At 42.7% G+C, this 22,914-nt stretch overlaps 1 protein-coding gene across 13 annotated transcripts in view; it reads left to right on the top strand.

Moving 5' to 3' along the window:
- The window catches only part of MAP4K4 (mitogen-activated protein kinase kinase kinase kinase 4), a 170,507-nt gene that overhangs the window by 105,648 nt on the left and 41,945 nt on the right, over nucleotides 1-22,914 (top strand). For all 13 annotated transcript variants that reach the window (XM_032997005.2, XM_032997003.2, XM_042805826.1 and 10 more), the window contains exons 4-12: nucleotides 1,644-1,769; nucleotides 2,573-2,683; nucleotides 5,511-5,601; nucleotides 7,135-7,265; nucleotides 11,392-11,446; nucleotides 13,877-13,955; nucleotides 15,973-16,148; nucleotides 16,837-16,909; nucleotides 17,379-17,589. In XM_032997005.2, the coding sequence (XP_032852896.2) occupies nucleotides 1,644-1,769; nucleotides 2,573-2,683; nucleotides 5,511-5,601; nucleotides 7,135-7,265; nucleotides 11,392-11,446; nucleotides 13,877-13,955; nucleotides 15,973-16,148; nucleotides 16,837-16,909; nucleotides 17,379-17,589 (1,053 nt within the window). The remainder of the gene's footprint in view (nucleotides 1-1,643; nucleotides 1,770-2,572; nucleotides 2,684-5,510; nucleotides 5,602-7,134; nucleotides 7,266-11,391; nucleotides 11,447-13,876; nucleotides 13,956-15,972; nucleotides 16,149-16,836; nucleotides 16,910-17,378; nucleotides 17,590-22,914) is intronic.

The following is a 22,914-nucleotide window of genomic DNA, read 5'->3' as shown; positions in this document are numbered from 1 at the left end:
CTCAAAAAGCTGTTCTGATAATGCTTTTTCCCAGGGCTGCTGTTCACTGGGAACTTTGATTTACAAGATTATTTTATTATTTTGTTCAGTGTTCCAGAAATACACAGTATTTTATTTTAAAGATGCACCATGAGAAGATTTAAGAATAGTTTATGCCTCGTGCATTTTGGGAATTCTCCCATAATAATTTACAAGTAAGCACTGCATCCCACTATTACTGTATTTGAAATAGTTGTTTACTTTGTAACATAGGGTGGTTTCTTTTGCTAAAGCCATGCGTACCAGTGTGTATAAATAGTTAACATGTACTTAGCATTAACATCTGCGTATGTCGTGAATAGGATATTTGATTGCTAGTGTGGTACGAATTGCAAGGAAGTTTTAAGGCTTAAAATTTTCTCATGTAATCAGCTTTGACATTACAGGCTAATCAAAATACATGCTACTGTTTCCATCAGCCAGCCACCCTAGGGAACAGAGGTTTCGGTTTCTTCCTGGAATCAATTTAAGGTAGACATTTTCCCTCTGGATATCTAAGGTTAGAAAATTGTGGAGCGAATAAAGATCGTGCCTAAAGGGGTAAACCAGCCGCCTTTTCATTCCTTGCCTTGAGAGGTGCTAGATGAAGGCTCCCACTGTCTCGGTGTGGTAAGAGAGAGCTGGGGGGTGGGATGGTGTCTGCTCCTTCATCTTCTGTACCCGCTGGCTGCCTGCTCAGACATCACCTTGAAGCGTGCGTGGATCCTTCCATGCAACGTGTCCTACTGTCACTTCAGAAACAGACTGTGGGTGTTTTTAAGGAGCGGTTGCATAGTGTTACCCGTTTCAGCTCTTTGAAGGGATGACCTCCCTTCACCTGAACTGCTCCCTGCTTGGCACCTCGCTGAGCCCGCGGGAGCTGGGGGAAATCCTTCCTCTGCCTTTGTGTCCCAGCATCCTGTTTACTGCCCGGGCTCCCAGCCCTCTCTTCCTGATGCACTTGCTCTTCCTCCACAGAGACAGATGGAGGAGGGAGGAAACTTGTGCAGGGGGCAAATGCCTTGTCCGTGCATCGAGGGGAATTCCTGATCGTCTTCGCCTCTGCTTTCCTGTGCCAGCCCCATGCTGGCACCGAGGTGGGACCCCGTGGTTCCCACCGTGGGGGACCCACCTTGTGGGGCTGGCTCCAGCAGCTGGCTGTGCTGAGATGCAGTATGGCATTTAAATAGAGCTGGTTGCCATTTTCAAAACTAAAGGTGAAAACATGAGGAAGATGGAAGTAATGCGCCTCTATCAGAAATTCACAGATTTTTCCAGGGTTACCTAGAAAAAAAGCCTGCTAGCTAGGTATTTGCTTAAGGTATTACAAGCATAGGGTTTTCAGACAGATCCTGTCTTGCTCCTTCATTGGATGAAGTCCAGTGCATCCTTCATTTGCTATTTTGCATTACGGAAAACTTGAGAAAGTAAAAGTCTGTTTTTGATGAGACTGTCTCAATAAACAGGATTTTGATGGCATGAACGTAGCATGTGTTTATTGAGCATGGTGCTGGTATAAATGGAACTTATTAAAAGTCTCCTTGTGTGAAAGAGAAGAGGAAATAAATAATGCACATGGTGTATTAAGCATATGGTTTTTGTTTTTTGTTTTTGTTTTTTCAAAGGATGAAGAAGAAGAAATCAAACTGGAGATTAATATGCTAAAGAAATATTCACATCATAGAAATATTGCAACTTATTATGGTGCTTTCATTAAGAAAAGTCCTCCAGGACATGACGACCAACTATGGGTAAGCAGATATTTCTCAAGTATGTTCGTAAGTCTTTCCCTTTTGGATATAGTTTGAGTATGACAGAAATACCACATTATGGAAAGACAAACTAATAGAATTTGGTGCTTGCCTGAACAGATAGATTAGTGAATCACATAGGCTAATCACACATCCTTAAGAGGGTGGCTGAACCAAGGTTTGCTATTAGCAGTGGATTTGCTCTTTAAGTAACTTTGCCCCAATTTCCCAGATGGATAGTAACATGTTTCATGGGAACAAGGCAGATGAGCTGAGCAGTAAGAATGTGTGGCTTTAAAAAGAAAACTGCACTTGAGAATTGTACCCATTACATTTCTCATCCCACCTCATCTACACCCTCTAAAGGATTGAAGTTTGGGTTTGAAATGGCAGGGTACAGACATCAGTGCATGTTCTTCCATAAATAAATGTGAGTCAAAGAATAAGATGTGTTGCAATGGTGTGATCAGTTTGAGTCCTTCAGCACTGGATGTGCTTTTACTCCTCTTGCCGTTAATACATTTTGCATAGCTGAGCTAATCCAGATTCCCAACATTAAATTACAGTGATTAAATCAGTCCTTGAAAATGTGGTAACTAATGTGAGACATATTCCATATATGTCTGACACACATTGGAGACATTTGGTTTGAATCCATTTTCCAGGCAGAGATGTAAAATAAATTATATTCTCTGCTTAACGAGGGTTTCCCAAATCGATGCTGCAACCCGATTATTTTGCTTCACTAGACATCTGAGAACTGTGTTTTTAATGTTGGTTGTATGCTGATATCTGTCTTGCAGCTTGTTATGGAGTTTTGTGGAGCAGGCTCTATCACAGACCTTGTGAAGAACACAAAAGGGAATACTCTGAAAGAAGACTGGATAGCATATATCTCCAGAGAGATTCTTCGGGTAAGGAATATAGTCCGCTCCGCTTGCAAACACAGAAACAGTCTTACAGAGCTGTAGCCTAGCTTGAGGTTCTGCAAAAAGCTGTTTCTGATGAATCCCGTTAGCCATGTCATCGCTTGGAGGGTGCGTGGGAGCAGATAGATGTCTGCTCCACATCATTTAACTTAGTGTGAGTTGTTGTAACGGCAGCCTTGCAGAAAGTAGCGATTTGTAGTCATGAGAAACCAACGAAGGAACCAGTGACTTTACCTATTGTAGAAGCTGTGAAACAGTGTCCATAGGACACTTTTTGAGAAGCCTGAGGTTGTAACAGTGTCATAACCCAACAGGGTATGGAAAGGGTTTTTCCAAATGTGCTTGCAGCCGTCCTTCTCTGCTCCTACTCAAGTCTGTGGAGGAAGGGAGTTGTTGGCTCAGGCCAGCAGTCGGGACTTCTGTGCTGCGATGTGCTCGCATATTGTATGTTCCTGCAGTCTATCTAGAGCAAGCAGCTACGTCATATGTGGCTGTGCACTGTGGAGTGCTAGCAGACGGTGCTGCAAAAGTTTCTCAGGAAGAGGGATGCCACTTACCAGTTTTTCTAAAACTGAAGCTTTAACTAATTACTCTTTGTATTTAATTTCCAGTTGGTACAGTTTAAGTGCTTTTTGAATTGGCATTTGTTTGCTGCGCTAAGTAAATCTGGTATGGTTTTCCTCGTGCTTCTTTGTAAAACAAATTGCCTCCTACCCATACCACTACACAGTATGTTTGTTCAATTGCCTCATCATAAATGAAGTTCTGAAGGGCTTTATGTTAAAGGAAACCACCACTGGCTCTTCCATAAATCAATGGCGCTTTTGTCCACGTTACACATTTCCTCTGCCTTGGCGATTTTTAAGATAGTGAGGGAGAGAGACGTATGGTTCTGGTCTCTTGCTCTAATTTCAAATGCTAGGAGAGGGTCCACCCGCTGACATTTGGGCTGTCCCATTTTAAGTTGTTTACAAAGGAGAAGGAAAGTTGAATACCTACTCATGGTTGTATTTCAAATCAAATGGATAGCATGCTTTAATATGAGGAAAACTAACTTCTGCAGGACTGATCCTATGCTTGATTTGTGAACCGTGTGACCTTGGAGGTATTGCATGCTATGTTGCATTCATTCTAGGTTCTCCTTAGGTAAAGTAGTCATGCTCACTGAGAAGAGCAAAAAATTATTTACCTCAGAAAAGCGGTGAAAGCTGTTTTCTCATTCACGTGAGAGATTTGCAAAAGGAGCTTTAAGTGCTTGCTAGCAGGAACTGGAATATCTGGAAAAGAGGAATGCTAAACTCACATTGCTATGAGGCACTGCAAAACCTGATTTGACACCGCGTTTGTTAGAGATGGAGGGGAGAGGTTGTGTAACAGAAAGTTATAATGAGCTAAAGTGCTAAAGATTGGTGCAGGTGGAGAAACAGGTGAGGGTTGACCCAGCAGATCCCCGTGTAGTTGGAGGGGCCTGGGGACTTCAGGAAAATGGAGATGTGCCCCTTTGTCCTCCGCCCAGCCCTTCACAAACCCAGATGTGTTTTTTCAATAAGGTTAGATGGTACTCTGGCAAGAACAGATGATTATCTCTCTGGCTGGGAGAAGGCTTTCAAAAGTATCTTGTGTGAAGCTGTGGAAAAGTCTTCATTCCTGTGAAAAATAAGACCATGCTTAGCATTAGCAGCCAGCGAAGGGTCTTGGGGACATCAGCTGTTCACTTGACGTGTGGGGGGGAGCTGTGGATGGTGGGTTTTTTGTCACGCTCATTAACTCTTTTAAAAAAGAAAATAGCCCAGTGGTTATGTAGGCAAACTGGTAAATGATCATTTAATGAAGAACATGTGTTAGGAAATATTTCTCTACAGCAACCACTACTCTCTTAACCTCTTGCAGCTGTAAAGGTTCTATTTCTTTATTTTTCATAAAACATTAAAAGCCTATGAGGGCAACACGAACAGGCAAGACGATCCCAGTGGAGACTACAATTTTCCGAACAGAGAGCTGAGGAGAAACCAAAATACAGGCAGTTGCTAAGAGGATTGCCTGTTGTTCTCTCAATTACATTAGAGAGTAAAATGCAACATATGTCTTCCTCAGCCCTCCCTCCACATGGCTAACGCTTTGGGGCATGCATCCAGGTGCTGTCTCAACAAAAAGCACCGTATGCCAGGAGGTTTTGTTTCCTTTGGAAAGTATAATGCTCATGCTTTTTTTTTTTTTTGCTTTTTTTTTTTTTTTCCCGAGGAACAATTATCTGGCTTCATATTTACGGAGGCTAGAGAAGAGAACTGCAGCTTTGCAGCAGAGCTTTTGTTTGTTGTCAGTAGTCCTTCGCCCTCAACATAACAGCTAGTCCATCACCCTCCCACCCCTTTCTCGGGGGTGCATATATGCATGCTGGTGCCGCCTGCTTTCTCCCTCCACCCCCCTTCCCCGGATTAAATTCTGGGTGACCCCGTGTCAGATGTCAGTGACGTACACTGACGCTGATGTCATTTACAGTGTCATTGCATGGAGGCTTTCTGGGAGCCGAACTTTCTTCACGCGGCAGCTGAGAGGTGTTTGCACGGTGCAGATGTTGGGCTGTGTTTAGGTGCAGTGTGGGCATGACCCGGGGCCCGTGTCTCTGCTCAGTTCCCAGAAGCTGTGTGGGCTGCGTGCTGCTGCAAGGCTCCTGTTGCACCCAGCCGCCGAGCAAGAGCCTGAGACCCAGTGCTGTGGGCTTTGGGGGGTGTGGGGTATGGGGAGTCTGTTGTTGCTAAGCCAAGACCCTAACTCAGAATGTCCTCTCCTTCCTCTCCTCTTCTTAACGCAGGGGTTGGCACATCTTCACGCCCATCATGTGATTCACAGGGATATCAAAGGGCAAAATGTGTTGTTAACAGAGAACGCAGAAGTGAAACTTGGTAAGTAGGGGCGCATGTCCGCTTCCTCATTCATTCGACCTTTGTTCTCTGATGTTCCCAAACTGATTTTATCCTCTAAGAGCCCCGTGACACGTTCTGTAGCATGTGCGCCCTGTCACTGCTCCTGTGTGAATTGAGGCCCTGCACATATTTCCTCTTGCTTGGAGAGGATGGCATGCGTTTTGTTAGAAGATGTTGGCTTTCATGCTGGAGTCAGTGAGGGGACCATTTTGTGCCCCTCACCAAGCTGTGCGTGACTTGGGTTGGTTCTGATTCCTTTTGTTCTGGAGTTGGGAAGTGACGGGAGCCAGTCTTTTATTTGGCTTTAATTAAAATAGCAACTGCTGTTCAGGTTCTGGATACAAAAATACGATCTGGACAGCACTCTCAAGGGAGCTGTGGCATCAAGTTCAAAACACAGTTCCAGCTCCGGCATGCCTGCCGAAAACCATGGTCATCTCTCCCTTCCAAGTGGACATACTCTTTTTTTTTTTTTTCTTCTTCTCTAATCCGTCTCTTCCAGTTACTGCACACTTTAACCTTTTGTGTTTGTATCACGCTACACTCGCCACCTTTTTTCGGTTAAATATAGAGCCATGCTGAAGGCCTCCCACCCAGCCCACATCCCTTCTGTTTTGCATTACACCTTCCTGCAGCACGAGGCATGGGAAGATGTCCTCTCTGCTGGAGGAGGAAGCTCTCGGGAGAGCTTTCCTTCTTTTGGTCCAAAGTGGAGCACAGTAGCTCCCAAACCATTGCTCCCACCGAACTCATCTATACCAGTTTGTCATTGTTGCTCAGATGATGAATGCAACGAAGCTGACACAGCCCTCCTAGAGCAGATGCAGTTACTGGTATAGAAAGGCATACATCACTGTTGTCATGAACAGGGAAAACTGAAGGGAAGAAAACACCCTTGTAATGTAATTGCCTTGTAATGAGATGGGCACATCTCTTTTGCAACTATGTGTGTGTGTACTCCAAGTTAACACCTCTTGAATAATCCTCATCTTTTGCTCCTATCTATGCATCTGCTCTGTGCATTAGAGCAGAGAGCAATTTCCTGAGCAACAGATTGGTTAGGCTGTCGGATTTTAGAGCAGAAAAGGTGGACAGCCAAAAGGGAGACGTGTTCATGCATGTGGTTTTCTCATAGCATGAGATGTACCTTTGTGAAGCAGCACCTTCTGTATAGGCAAAGGTGCTTGGCTACCCCATCTGAGGGTGGGAACAGCCCTTCCTCAGCCTCCCAGGCAGTATTTTGCAGCTGTATGCTCCCTTCTGTACAGGCTGGCTGGTGAGAGGTGCAGGAGAGGTGGCCATACGCTGCCGTGTCCCTTGACGCTTGTGGTCCAAGCGCATTGCCTGTGAACCCCAAGGGCTCGGCTGCCTCAGTGTTAAACATCGTATTTCTCCTCAGCATGTCCTCCCACGTGGAACATCCACAGAGTTTTATTTCCAAATCACCTTACAGAAGTAATCACTGCATTATTTTTCCCCTCTTACTTTATTTTACTCTTTTCCCACTTGCAGTGGATTTCGGTGTGAGCGCTCAGCTGGACAGGACAGTTGGCAGGAGAAACACTTTTATTGGAACGCCGTACTGGATGGCTCCAGAAGTTATTGCCTGTGATGAAAATCCAGATGCTACGTATGATTACAGAGTAAGAGAGTTCTTTTCACAGCAAAAAACCCCAACGTAGAAAACCCATACACCTGCAGTCTGAATGTCCATGAATGATGGCAGTTTTTGAGACTTCTTACGATTTGTAGCACTAATACTATTTTGTGTAGGTACATTCTTATTACAGGAGTACAAGATACGGGCCACTGTCAGACTGTGACCTTTAATAGTTGCTGTTATTTCTATTATCATAGCTTTGAGACATAAGAAGTATAGGACTTCAGTGTACTGTGGGTTCTCAAAGAAGGCAAAAAAGTTTAACTAGAAATGCTCGTGTTCTCAATTTGTATAATGGTTGTACTTTAAGTTGTGTTAGACTGTCCCAGTTATTGTAGTAACCCAGAACAATGCATTTTAGGTGTTGCCTTATAAATAGAACCACCGTCTGGAGAGCCAGTGAAGTACAGAAGGAGCCCTTTAAACTGTGCCTATTTGTGATTTCAAGATACAGATACACTTTGATAAAAATTTATCCATCACAACATTTCTCAACCAAGATCATTTTTTACATAGTTTGCTACAGACCAAAGATTTAGTTACTGCAAAACCATAATTGGCTTGGTGGTATTTGCACTACCTTTAACAATATTATGTATGTGTATTTCAAGTTAAGTTTCTCTAGTGAAAGCATACTGTAATCTTAAAAGTTCTTCTCAGCTTGCTTTAATGAAAGCACAAGGAAAGAAAAAAGGTGAAAATATGCTTTTTAAAAAAATCTTCACTTAGACTAATGCAGTTCTTCCAGCTTTTAACCAGGAAGGGCAACAAAGAGATCAGAAAGCCTGTGATTAAGGCCTTAAAATGAATTTAGAGCTGAATATCAATTATATCAATTTGCTGAGATTGATAGTGGTATTAGCTATCAGTATGTTTGTGTATGTCTAAATCTATTTCAAAACCCCAGATTATTTGAATTGGTGTTTTTGTACCTTTTGACTAAGATTGATCATATTTAATCTTGATTTAATCGCTTTTTACATCCATCAGCTTATTGTACTAAAGATAATGCTTTATATCTTTGCAGATAGAGTTATTAGGAAGGAAGGGTGGCTGTTAAATGATCTAATAATGGAGAAAAACTCTCTGCAATATTTGTTAATGCAGTAGTGATGTGAAAAAAATAACTCCTGCCTCTGAAAACAACTGTTTATTGTTCCTGGTGGAGCCCATAGGGCTTTCTCCCCACAAAAAATCATGGTTGAAAGACTTTGTAAGATCATGAGGCTGTGCAATTTAACTTAAATGGTTGGATTGGACCAAGACAAAAGATTGCCTTGTTGGGTCTGAAAATGTGATCATTAGAAATGCTTCTCTGATTGTAGTACAAGAGCGTGTTTGCTCGTTAGTTTTGACTAATTTTTAAAAAAATCACTATTATGACCAGAAATGAAGATTGCTTTGTTCAAGAACATTAACATCTCTCTTCGAGCAGCCTCCTCCAATGTTTTGCCTCTTAAGCTGCAGCAGTCTCTAGAGTTGGTTCTTCACCAGGACATTTCCAGCTCTTGCCTGTGTTTGACCCTTCTGACTCTCCCTTGCCAGGGGCACTGGCCAGAGGTGATACTTTGAAAGATTCCCACTGAAGGCATCTTGTTCCATAACGTTTCAAGCAAAGCTGAGGTGGTAGGGAAGAAACATTGGCTTTGGCTGCAAGCAATGTGTCCAACAGAGGTTTCTTGCAGTTTTAGCAATGATGTCTATTCCCCTAGATAAAGCTATTATTTGATTATTTGGTCTAGAAACAGTTCAGGACTGGGTATATTCCGTTAATCTTTATTTTCTTGTTTATTTGCTGGTTTAGACACTGAAAAACACCTGCCATGTGCTGATTTTTTTAGCCCTGTAGTCTTCATGGTCTTTCTTTTTCTCCACCTTCTGTTTGGGGGACTGGGTACAGTGTTTTCTGTGAATCTACTATAGGGAAATCATAGAATACCAGCTTGGAAGGGACCTCAAGGATCATCTGGTCCAACCTTTTTTGACAAAAGTATAGTCTAGACAAGATGGCCCAGCGCCGTGTCCAGCCAAATCTTTAGTGTCCAATGTTGGAGAATCCATCACTTCCCCAAGGAGATTATTCCAGTGGCTGATTGTTCTCGCTGTGAAAAATTTTCCTCTTGTGTCCAATCAGAATCTCCTCAGGAGTAACCTGTACCCATTACCTCTTGTCTTTTCCATGTGACTCCTTGTAAAAAGAGGAGTTTCCATCTTCTCCGTAGGCACCCTTTAAATAGTGCAACATGGTGATAAGGTGTCTCCCCTAAGCATTCTTTTCTCAAGGCTGAACAAACCCAGTTCTCTCAGCCTTTCCTCACATGGCAGGCTTCCCACTGCTTTGATCATCTTTGTGGCCGCCCTCTAGTCCCTCTCCAGCCTGTCCACAGCTTTTTTGTATAGCAGGGACCAAAGCTGAACACAGTATCCCAGGTGTGGCCTGACAAGTGATGAGTGGGATAATGACTTCTTTATCTTTGTTGGTGACGGCCTTGATGCAACCCAGCATTCTGTTGGCTTCCTTTGCTGCTGCAGCACCGTTTGCTCTTAGTGAGTTTGTCAGCCAGGACTCCCAGGTCCCGGTCCACAGAGCTGCTCCCCAGACGGGTAGATCCCAGCCTGTTGCTGCACTCCTGGGTTACGTTTGCCCAGGTGCACGACCTTATACTTGTCCTTGCTGAATGTCAGAAAGTTATTGTTAGCGCACTCTTCCAGCCTGTCCAGGTCTTCCCGCAGGGTGGCTCTCCCTTCCGAACTGTTCCACTTCCCCACTCAGTTCGGTATCATCGAACAAACTTCGTCAGGGCACACTTGATTGCATCATCCAAATCGCTTATGAAGATAGTAAGCGGTGTTGGGCCCACTGTCAATCCCTGGGGGACCCGGCTTGTGACAGGCTGCCAGTTTGAAAAGGAGCCATTTCCCCCCACCCTCTGGGCGCGGCCGGTTCCCCACACACCGCTTGGCCAGGCCGTAACGAGTTGGTTTCTCTAGGAGGAGGCTGTGGGGAGCCGTATCAAAAGCCTTGGAGAAATCCTAACAGACAGCGTCTACTGCTCACCCCACAGCAACTGAGCAGATCACTGTTGTAGAAGGTGATCAGGTGTGCCAACCGTGATTGCCCTTGGTGAATCCATGCTGGCTTCTCCTAATCATGTGCTTCATTTGACTTGGGACGGCCCCCGGGAGGATTTGTTCCAGAACTTTCCCAGGGACGGAAGTAAGATTTACGGGCCTATAATTTCCTGGATCCTCCTTCAATCCCTCGTTGTAGGTGGGGGTGACATTAGCCTTCTTCCAGTCTTCTGGGAATCTCCATGAGATCTCAAAGATACGGACAGCAGGCTTGCAGCGACATCAGCCGGCTCGCTTAACGCCCTTGGGTGGATGTTGCCCTTGGGTGGATATTCGTAGGGGTCAAGCTCCTGTAGCAGTTCGCATACCAACTCTTCCTTCATGGATGGTGGGTCTGTGTTTGCACCAGCCTGAATTTTTGTTCCCAAGGCCTGGGGCCCGACAGTGCTGGTGAAGACAGAGGTGAAGAAAGTGGTGGGAACCTCTGCCTTTTCAGTGTTGTTGGTGACTAACTCACCTCTCCCGTATAACAGTGGGCCAATATTTTCCTTCTGTTTCTGCTTGTTGTTTATGTGCCTGAAGAACCCTTTCTTGTAGTTTTTGACACCTCTGGCCAATGTCAGTTCAACCTAAGCTTTTGGCTTTCTAATGGCATCTCTGCACACCCAGGCAGTGCCTTTTTTCAGTGCTTTGTAAACAAGGGAATATTGAAAATTCTGTTGGTTCATAGACTTAGATTTTCAGGCACATGTATTTTTTACTGTCATAATGTGAATAAATTTTTATGTGTTACTAGAAAGGGTTGTTTGCATACTCCCTATGAATACGTGTGTGCATTTATGCACATATATATGTATTTTTTACATGAAAACTAGGATTTTATGATACTGTTACAAGAAAAAAGTAGCTTATATTATTTAAATAGCTGTGGTATTTGGTTTCAGTCTCACCTACAGGGCCTCTGGAAATAGTACTCTCTTAACTGTCTGAATGGGTAAATCCACCTACTAACATATGGTGTCTCTCTTTTTATGCAGAGTGACCTTTGGTCATGCGGCATTACAGCCATAGAGATGGCAGAAGGAGCTCCCCGTAAGTGATACGTGTGCTTCTCCAGTGGGCTGATTAAGACTGAAACATATACTTGGGAGATGCTGGTTGTAATCTAAGCCTAGTTTTGAGGTTTCTGAAAGCATCTTCATGTTATTTCTGTTCACTTTGGTTTTGTCTGCCCTATAAATATAAGATCCCATAAATAGCAATGCTTTTGATAAAGATAGGATTGTGTTTAGGCATTACAGTGCAGACTGCAGTAATTTAATTTCTATAGCAGGAATATTTGGAAGCTAATCGAGTGTCAGACTTCCTTCCTATGGGTAGTATATTGTGTTTTGGAGTCGTGTCCCAGTTTGTATATGGCCTGGCCTGGGACACTGAAACCTCAGCTGGGGAGAGGGGCAGTGGGTCCTCAAGAAAACTGACCTTAATGAAAAAAGCATTTGTAGCAATTTTTTTCTGTCGGCTTTCTTTTGGTCTGAGTAATGCCAACATTGTTTCTCCTTTTGTTTCCACTCGTTGGTGGGCAGTGTTGATCTTCCTTAGCAGTGACATGACTTAAACTGCAAATCCGTCTTCAACACGAAGTATTGAACTTAATGCTCCCTGCTTGAGAATATTTATCAGTTGATACGGATATTTTTGAGAGAGAAACTTGGAAACCAAAAATGCACATCTTTTTATGGCTTATTTTCCCCTCACATAGTTATTCTTTCTGAATATCAAGGCAGACAGCAGATATGTGCGAGGGGGACAGGAAGATTTCAAAAGAAAATAAAGTAGGCATGATGTTTTGGCTTTTAATGGTAATATTTATGAAAACCCTTACTGAACTAGCAAATATGGTTGCCCTCACTCCCATTGGGAGCTCTGCATTTAAAAACTAACAGCCTAAGGTACCTAACAGTGAGTTAATTTTTTTTTTTTTTTTTTTACACATAAACAACCATGACCACCACAACACAGCCCAGCTTGAAACATCTATCTTTGAAATTATCATGTTGAAATAAAATGTTGATATTTTCCTAGCTAAAAAATGGTAGTTTCATTATAGCCACTGCCTGATCTGTTTTGTTGTTAAAGTAAATTTATAAATCGAATCACAACGCTCTTGTTTTGATTTGTGTTTTAGGAGGTCTGATGGTTTGTTGGTTTTGTTTTTTTTTTTCTCTTCCTAATTGCACATTTGCATGAATGCCCATGTGAGCCCTGCTCCCAGAACACCTCAGCCAGCGCTGTATTAACAGCGTTTGAGCTACCGCTTGACCTCCTTTTTGCTGTACCTTTTTGTTCAGTGCATTGGGTTGCCTGGATGGCTTTCAGTTAAAAGCTGTGTCTATGGGTTTTGTAAGCCTGGAATTGGACAATAATAATTTTTCATTTCCAAGCCAAAGCAGGGCTCGCCCCCTCTTTCTGTAAAAGCACAGGAGGAGCATTTGAGAAGTGAGCAAAGCTCCAGTGTAAATGCTGAACAGCTCTTGCCTAGGTCTGTCCTCTGACATGTGGGTTCTGCCTCCTCCTCCAGCAACCGCTGAAGAGTCAGTCCATCTGTAAGCTTGGTGGTCTGATGGGTTCCACAGGCATCCGAGGGGCTTCTCTGCCAAGGTTGTGGCCCCTTATTTCTGAATCCAGAATTCTCCTCACATCAGTCTGTTTCTCCTGAACTTCTGTTGTGTGGAAAACGTTACTTCTTCCTGCAGTGATCACTCAGGCTGAGACTGATGGTGCAGGAGATCAAGCATAGGAAGATGGTAAAAACAGAGGATTTGCTTCCAGTGACCTTTCTTGGGCAGCCTCTCTCCCTGCTCCCTTGTTTCTCTGCATTGGCTCTGCCATGCTGCTTTGCTATGGAAGAGGAGGAGAGGCTGTCTGGCAGAGATCCTGGACTCTCACTAAGTGTCTGCTGAAGCCAAGGGGACTTTTTTTGACAAAAGTCAATGGGTTTGCATTTCAGTTCTGCAGGGAATACTTTTTTTTTTTTGATACAGACCTTCTCATGCCTCAAAACTGTCAGGCCCTGGAGTAAAGATAATCTCCAAGTCTGGAGAGTAAAAATGAGGCGTCCTCCGTAATGGGAGAGAAGGGCAGGTGGAGGGAACTTTATATGTAACAGTAACTGTCATTCTTCCCTTCTGCCATCATCAGCTCCCAGTATTTTATTGACCGGAAGGGAAGTTAGATGATTTGGGCCTGGAGGAGGGCCATGCACAGATGTTTCCACCGTGGTTGATTCTGAAGGTTAATCTGTGCCTTGATCTCCTCTTTTTGGGGCTGCCCTTGGCATACTGAGCTACGGAATTGTTGTCATTTCGGGCTCCTTCCATGTAGCTGTGTTGCTGGCTGCATCTGCTGCATGTGAGGTTGGGATGGTGGGAATGGTTGCGGAAGCTGAAGCCATGGTATTGACAGGGAGCGACTAATCCAACATCTGTATGTTTCTGTTTGGTTTTGTTCTCTTTCTCTCAGCGCTTTGTGACATGCATCCCATGAGGGCACTCTTTCTGATACCCAGGAACCCTCCCCCACGGTTAAAATCCAAGAAATGGTATGTATTAGTTACATCTTGTTTGTAGCTCTTTCTGTAGCATGATGTTTTCTTGTGTCTCATTGTACACTGTTTTGTTACAGAACTGTAAAGCAATTTAAGTTAGCAAAAATCACTGTGTTGTTATCTTCTATGCTACTGAATCAAAGCATGAAATAAAAAGCCTATGTTGTTTATTTAGTTCTGTTTGTCCCGCAGAAATTTTATCTTGAATTGTGTGAAAATTAAAAGCAAGCTTTTTTTTTGTTGACAGAACTGCATCTGTATTAAGGTGACAAATGGATCCATATTTTAAAAAATAAACTCCTGCAGCACTTTTAATATGCAGTATGTTTTCTCAGATGTATTGTAACACAGAAACAGAACAGTACTATAGTGTTCTAGTTACTAAGTTGAAAGGAGCTATTAAAACTAATGAAGGCTTTTACTATAATTATTGTAAATGATTGGAATTGAGTGTGCGCTTCTTGCCAGCTGAGAAGAATCCATTAGTATCGGAGGATTTCCTCCCAGTTACTGGTTACAACTGGCACATAAGAAACAAAAATACTCCCTAGAAAGAGGTTTCATATAGATTGAATGTGATCACAGGATGCTGTGATCCTGTCAAAATAATGAGGTAATTTGGCTGCCTATTCAGTATCAACATAATATAAATTTGTTTTGCTTGCTGGGCTTGGTCTTTGCCTAGATTGACTTATTTTTGCACTTGTACTGTCAAAGCATCCCTTTCCTCTCATACTTGCTTTCTGAATATGTTAAAGGAATAGAGATGCATATACAGTATTTTCATAAACCTTTCATTAACCTTTTTATTTAAAATAATACCACTTAAGGTGTGAGGAATAAACAATAAACAAAAGCAAAGTTAGCTTGAATTCAGCCTCTTAGATTACAGTAGGAAAGTGAAGCAATGGATGAAAATTGCTGGTTTTAAACTTAACCACGTAGTGGGAGGTGTTTTGCCACCCAAGCACAGGAACAGGTGGAGAGTACCTAGGAATCAAAAAGTGACTGGCCAAAGCCAGTGCTGTTGTGACTCAACTGTTTTGATACTATGCCCAGTGGCAGGTTATGGGAAAATAGGCTAAATGATGAAAAATGCAGTTTTGAATATTTCCATTATTGGCATTTTGCAAGGCGGCTTGTCTGGTAACTTCTATATGGAGAGGTTCTCTTTCAAGACTTCAGATGCAGTGCAGATTTAGGAAGGTGGTGCTCCAGTTTAGCTAACTCCCATACCCTGTCACTTTATGCTGTGTGCAGGAGGAGCTCAGTTCAGTTCATGCCCTTAAATTGTGCCGGTAAGAATTTGACCCCACATGCCTCTGTTGAACAGACAACACTGTTCAACACCTGCCTGTTGTTCTACGAGGATTTTTTTGTGTGTGGCTCTTCAGGTGAAAAATAAAATAAAAATAAAATAAAATAGAATAAAATAAAATAAAATTCTTGCAGACCTATCTGAGTGAGCCCAGGTGCCTACAAAAGAAGTGTGGTGCTGCCTGTGTCAGGGGAATGTTGGCTGCGGTTCTTGCGGCTTTTGGTATGGCTGTTTTGGAGCAGACATGCCCTTAGATAGCATGGGCAGGTGGAGACACACCAGAGCTGCCCTGCCCGTGCTCCAAGCAAGCTGGATGCTCCCCAGCTCTGGTCCAGAAGCAGCAGAGCTGGGTTTGCACGATTTGCCTTCACTAATAGATCCTGCCTTTCAGGGCGCTTACGCCTGTGAAAGAGGGCACAGTACTGGGAGGCTGTGCCTAAGCACTGCAGGCATGTTGGTCTCGCCCTGTGTCCCTCCCGCCCAGTGCTCAGCTAGAGCACACTGAGCTCTGGTTAGGAGGCACACTTGCAGACAGCACTTGTACCATCCTCTGGGACGTGATGCTCTTTGAGGAGAGGAATTAGACTTTGAGGAAGAACAGAAAAATGCTTGAGCTGAGTTTTACCTGTGATCTTGTTTCATTGTTTTTTGTTGTTGTTGTTTTTTTTTTTTTTCCCCTCCCTGCTTTCTCAGGTCAAAAAAGTTTTTCAGCTTTATAGAAGGTTGTCTAGTGAAGAATTACATGCAGCGACCTTCTACAGAACAACTCTTGAAACACCCTTTTATACGTGACCAACCAAATGAAAGGCAAGTCAGAATCCAGCTTAAGGACCATATAGACAGGACCAGGAAGAAGAGAGGAGAGAAAGGTATGCAGCTTCTAAAAGTCAAGTTTTGCATCTTGTTAAAAATACATATTTTTGTCCTGCTTTGCATTCTAAATCCCCACCTCTAGAAAAGCCCCAAACAACCCAAACCCAAAGAAAGGTTATTTTTTAATTAATGTTTTGACTATCAGCAGGCTTTTAGGGTTTGTTCTGTCCCCTACAGAGAAAGTATCAATTTCAAGTGTCTTATTTTCAAATAAGTTAAATTTACTTGTTTCTGGGCCACCGCCTCTTTCGTACAAGCATTAAAAAGTATTTAGGAGAATATTGGACTATATGCCTTTCCCTTTTCTGGTCTGTGGTAGGTTCATTCCTGGAATGGTGCCATAAATCAGACTTGCAGGAAATAACCCATCACAAGAGCTATGAAGCAAATGTCTTGGGCAGCCTGTTCTCTTTATTCAGGTGGTGCAGAGGTTCTCCAGGTGTCTTGCCTTACGTATAAAACCTGGTGTCATTCAGGGAATTAGCTGAAGGTCTGCTGCAAAGCACTGTCCTACTTTACAAGTGTGGGAAGATGGGTTTGTATATGTAGAATGAGTTCTAGGGTCTGCGATAGATCTTCTCATGGAAGGGGATAGGAACTGGTTCACTAAGGCGCTACTGCAACTCCCCACTGTCCTAAAATTGAAGATAAGCACTATCTAGGCCTTTGTTTCTTTCCCGTTAGATGAGACGGAGTATGAATATAGTGGAAGTGAGGAAGAAGAGGAGGAAGTGCCTGAACAAGAAGGAGAGCCAAGGTAATAATTGCTTTTGGGAGGGCTCTGGATAGTGCATGCCAAGTAAGTCTAAAGGTCTGTGACTATAAATCAGGAGCATGCTAAATTTCTGCCTCTTATTAAGTGAACACATAAGCCACACAAACCACCCAACAGGTTTGAATACCTACTCTTTGACTGCTAATGGTTTTAAAGCTCCCCCTCGTATGGCTTAGAGCCAGTGAGCTCGGGATGGAGGGAGATTTATGGCAAATATGATTGGTCAGGGACTCCACAATGTCAGAGTTGGTCCTTATTTTGCTTGGCCTCGTTTCACACCTTCCACTGAGAGTGTGTGTTTGACATGCATTCAGTGTCTTTGCTCCGAGAGAAACAAGATTAAAATTTAACTTCGCGCTATATTTTATTAATGTTCCTCTGCTTTGGAAAAGGTATTTAATGGCCCATCAGGCTTTATTGCACAGGAGGCTTTAACTTCCTCTTGTTGCAGTTCCATTGTCAATGTGCCTGGAGAATCAACCCTCCGACGTGATTTCCTGAGACTGCAGCAGGAAAACAAGGAACGGTCCGAGGCCCTTCGGAGACAGCAGCTGCTGCAGGAGCAGCAGCTCCGCGAGCAGGAGGAGTACAAGAGGCAGCTGCTGGCAGAGAGGCAGAAGCGCATCGAGCAGCAGAAGGAGCAAAGGAGGCGGCTAGAAGAGGTAGTGGCAAGAGGCTGGGGCTCAGGGGCAGAAGCCCCTCATCAACCTGTGTTTCCCATGCCCACCCCCGTTTAAAAAGAGTTCCCTGTAGCCCCTGCACATCTCGGGGAAGGAAACAGTATGCGCAAGTCCACTGGCAAACGTAGAGCAAAGCACTTAAATCCATGTCTGTCTACTTGAATATAAGCCGTCTTCCAAAGCATTTGAGTATCCAGCAGCTCCTGTGGAGGCAACAGGAGCCAAAGCTGGGTTGTTTGAAGGTATCTGGGGGGGAAAATGTCTTGGTCTCTGTTCCAAAGAAGAGGGAGCATGTCTAGACTTTAGGTAGCTGTAGAGAAAGGGAGACATTAATTATTCCCAGGTGGATTTTTTTCTCAAGATTACTTTTTTTGAGGCCATGACATGCTTCATATTTCTCTTTAAAGCTTTCTCAGACGTCTGTGTTTGGCACTCATTCATCGTAGGTAGAAGCCTATTTTTATATGTATTACTCTGTCATGCATAGTATCATGATGACTAAAAGCCACATAGATTTATTAATATGATTAATAAATCAGTGTTAAATTATATTTCTACAAAATTTACAAATATGTAGATCATATTTTTATGATATGCTAAGTATGCAATTTGCATATACTACCTGAAGATACAAGAAAATGAATGTACGTGTACAACATTGTTCTGTCATACTTTTCACCTCCTAAGATCTCGTGTACGTTTATACCTATGTAGATGGAATATGCATGTGAGCTTCAGAGGTGGGAGGATTTCAAAACAGTTCTTCAGGCCAGAGCTGGGTATGACACAGAGCTGAAGTGAAACCAATCCTCTGGCTCCTCAGGAAGTGTGGGGTCAAATTCCAGTCGTCCTTAAATGACCTCTTGCTTGAGTCGCTGTTTCAACTGTTCACTTAGCAATGATGGAAAAACTACACCCAGTCTGGTTTTCCAAATCCTGGTAATGTTTAACAAGGACGCTACCAGGACCAAATGTTGATTTGCATCCCGTGAAGTGTTTACATAACAAATGATACAAAGTTCCAAATAGCTTTCCAGGTCCCATTATGCTCCTTATCTCTCTTTTTCAGTGTGCAAGTGAGTTTAGTGCTGCTATAGGGAGGGACTGGTAGCAAAGCCTCAGCCACACATGAAGCCAGGAGGAGGGACAAGGGGGAGGCATATAAACTCCATTTCTCTTCTGTTTCTTCCCCACCCTTCTGAGATTGCCAAGATAAACTTCATAGCACTTCCAACTGTTTTTAGACTCTGGCTCTGTAGTGATTTTGCGGGGGGAGTAAGTAATAAAGAGAAGCTAGGAAAATATGAAAAAAAAATATTTTATTGATATTGTCAAAGGTGAGCAAAAGTTGAGATACTGCGTAGCCTCTAAAATTTTTCTTAGTATGGGAGTCAGTGATTTCTTTTAAATGCCCCTTTAATCTCCGAGGTTCTGCAGGCGATACTTTTTTGATGAAGAAGGGGATTACAATTAAATTACCTAGGTCATTTCAGTAACCAGTGCAATTTTTATAATCTGAAATTTCTTTTTAAAACAAAGGAGATGCTGCTGGTAGTAGTGGAAATAAAGCAAAGCACCTTTTTGCTTCACAGAGTTGAACTTTTGGGAGATGTTGTAGAAATCATGATTTAATAAGCAATTCAAAACAAAAGGCAGATACCTGAAAGTTACATTTAATCAGTCGTGCTTTTTAAAATACAGAACAGAACTAACAACTTCCACAACCACAAGATGGCATGTAATGTAGGTTGACGTGTTCCTGAATAAGGTTACAGAGTAAACCACGTAAAGTTTGTTAAGAGAAAAGCTTTAACTTTTGATTGAGTTTATAACCTCTGCCTGATTCCACTGGAGACATAAATATGAATGATGAGCTATAAAGGCTTCCTTTTGCAGGTGGTGGGGTGGGCATATTGTTCTTAAAGTGAATTTAAAAAAAAAGGGCTCGCATTTAGCTTTCAGAAAACCTCACTTAGCTCACTGGATCTTGTATTGGAAAAATGTATGATCCCAAGTGATTTTTAACAAAACAACAGCCAAAACAAGCTATTTAAGATGGGGGAAGGGTGGTAGACACATATTTAGATAAACATCAGTGTTGTGACACAATTGAAGGCCAAAATATTGAAATGTTGTCACCTTGTCCTTAACTCACCCCCCTTATTTTGATGAAGCCAGTAAACAATGAAGAGCTTGGTAATGTGCGTTAAGATTAATGTCAGGCATTGAATCTCTGGGCTTCCATCACTTTGTTGATATTTTTACCGAGCCTTGATTTCTTGTAATTTTTGCTTGTGTAGAGTAAATATATGTTTGGATATACCTGTTTAACATTCTTTGGGAAGAATTTCGTGCATTAGATAATCTCCTTGGACAAGTTGCTTATACTTCCCTGCCTTCCCCTCCTGCCCCTCGCCTTCCTAAATTAAAATTGAGAGCTTGTTCTTACAATGCTGGCACAGAGCCTAGACAGTTTTGACCGAGTCTGCAACAGGAACGGTGCTTAGGACATCTGCCAAAAACTGTAGTTCTCAGCAGTATTAGAAAAAAGATTACTTTTTAAAAGGCATATAGGTGACTTCGAAACCTTGTTATTATTGCAGGAACCTTACAGTTAGTGTATTACTGAGGAGGTGGAAATGATATGTGGTCAAAGTAAAGAGAAGTACCTGAAACAGTTTGGGAAGGGGATTATTTGTCCTCCCCCAGACCCCACTTTAAAAATCATATGAAGACTAGTTGCATAAATATCAGGTACATGACATATAAGTGTTTAGATAGTTAAGAAATCTGAGCTGTTATAGCATGTGTCTGTGTTTCTGTTCAGCAACATGGAAACACCAGTGCTTAGTGTGATGGGTATTGAAAGGCATATGAATTTGTATTTTGCACAACTGATTCTGGTTTTGGAAATTCAGAATTAGCTGTGGTGGAATTGAGTTCTTTGTGGACCTCAACAGGCCAGGATAACTTCATCAAATGGTGTCTCTGTCCCGGGTTATGAGAACCTAAGATGGATGTTTTTGAAGTGGTAGGTTATAGCTCCATTGGCAAGTAGGCCAGGCCTGTGGAAGCAGACGTGTGGAGCAAAATAATTAAAGTGCTGAGGACCCAGAGACTTCATTCCACGTGTTATAAGACAGGAGGAGTTCCTTTGGATTAGCTGAGGTCTAGACTGCATGCCTGTTTGTGGTTGGAGTGCTTCTGCCTTTTTAATTTCATCCAAAAGGAGTGGTTGGCACTCCAAGGCATCTTCAAAATATGAAACAAAACTGGGTAAGTGGAGATGATTGGATGATTCACTTCAAAAGAGCACTCTTGATCTGAACCAAGATGCTAATGTAGGTGTACCTGCAGGCTATTTTTGCCAGGGCTTTGTTGCTTTTACAGAAGGAGAGATTATTCGTATCTACTTAATTTGAATTACTTGCAGTTTGGATTGGTACTGAGTAAGGAGTTCTACTTCTGGTTTATCTCTCGTGTGGGCAAAGCAAAAGTGTCTTTATGAATCTTTCCAATCCTCTTCCTAAGTTGATACCAGACTACCTAATTCTTTGTGAACGAAATAACTAATATATATATTTATCAACCTTCATCTGAATATAAGACAGTAATAATATTTTATGGATATAAAATTAGAGGATCTATGTTTATCTGCAGCATTTTACTGTATGAACGAGGTCCTGAATTCGTTGGCATACAGCAGCTGCGTGTGTAGTTGCATTGCCCCCTCCTGGTAAATCATGCTCTACTGCATGGTCTTCCAGTTTGGAGATGTCAGGTGCCATTATGAGATAATCATGAATGTCCTGAAATGCCCATAAAAACCCCTGAAACTGGACAAGGAGCCAGAGTATTGACACTGGATTTTCTATATGTTTGTTTTTTTGTTGTTGTTGTAGTAAATGCCAATTTTGTGAAATGCAGTAATTTGAGGCAGTATGGGCTCTGTCAGAAATTCTCTTTTAGCATCTCTGAAATATCTTTGAAGAGTTCCTGCCCTTACTTTCTCATTAACAATTAGCTCCTTGAAAATGAGCTTTTTATCTGGCATGTACAAGCAGGTTGGTAATACTGTATCCAACTGAAGAAGATCTGGATATGCATCCGTAGTTTCAGTGTATTTGGATCTAGATGTGCTGCCTATTGGGCAACAGCGTTTCACATCAGGCCTTTTTCATAGTGCATGATAAAGATTATAATATCTAACAGTCACACTTACTAAATTTAGAAGCCCAAGTTTTATAAACAGAACTGACATTGGTTTTGACTAATGGTTTCCCTGTCCCTCTCCCCTCCTTTGGGCAAGCCTAAGGAACATGATGACCAGGGCTTTGGTGTGTCCTGGTGGAAGAGTTGCTAGAGGCAGTCAGGAAGGCAACCTTGTGCCAACAGAAGGAAGGTAGGAAGTCAGCTGAAGGGCTGCTTCTGAACCCAGATTGGGTCATCGATGGCTTGCCACTGACCAGCTTTGCCATCACTTTTACAACACGTAGACTAGGACCCAAGAGACGCTTGTCACCGTAGGTCTCCGTTCCCTGGTCGTGTTAAAATTAAATTCCACTTTGTTGGGAGCCAGTAGTGCAATGATCAGGTTTCAAAGGCCCCGTGGAGAGGAAGTGAAACCTTTCTCTTACGGCTGGGGCTGGGAGTAGGTGGATGGTGCAGGGTGCTTGTGCGGGCTCCTGTGGTGCGGGGTGCCGGCCCCCCCGCCCGCCTGGCGAGGGCCTGCGGCGGTGTCTGATGGGGAGGTGGAGGCTGTGCTGAGAAACCCCATCTCTCTGTGCACTTCAGCACTTATGCTTTGGAGATTTGACTTAAATGCATACTGGTGGCATAGAATCCTTTTTTTTTTTTTTTTTTTTTTCCTTCTTTTGCTGGGTAGTTAATATCTACTGTTGGTGCTGAGCTAGCAATCTGGCTCAAGGTTTGCTTAAAAAAAATCTCATCTTTTAGCAACTGATTTTGTTTATTTCATGGTGCCACGGGAAATCATCTCTCAGTCAATTTGTAACCTATTTTTCTCATAAGTTCAGTTATTTATAATTACTACTGAATACTTCAGCACTGATTCAAGAAGCAATTAATTTGTTTCATCCAGAAGTCCTAAATTCTGCCTATCTTCCATGTAGTGAGAATGATGCCATCCCAAGATCTGCAATATATCCACTTAACAATGCCAACATAATATTGTTAGACAGACAGGCTTCATATGTTTAAGAAGTGTTTGAGTTGATAGATGTGCATATTAACCAGTCAGCAGTGTGCTGTCTCTTGCATCCTCAGGGCAGCAGAATTATTGTACTT

Source organism: Tyto alba, unplaced genomic scaffold, assembly GCF_018691265.1.
Source record: "Tyto alba isolate M040663 unplaced genomic scaffold, T.alba_DEE_v4.0 Super-Scaffold_45, whole genome shotgun sequence".
Taxonomy (NCBI): Eukaryota; Metazoa; Chordata; class Aves; order Strigiformes; family Tytonidae; genus Tyto; species Tyto alba.
The sequence above is the reverse complement of the archived record's forward strand: the minus strand, read 5'-3'. Positions and strand labels throughout refer to the sequence as shown.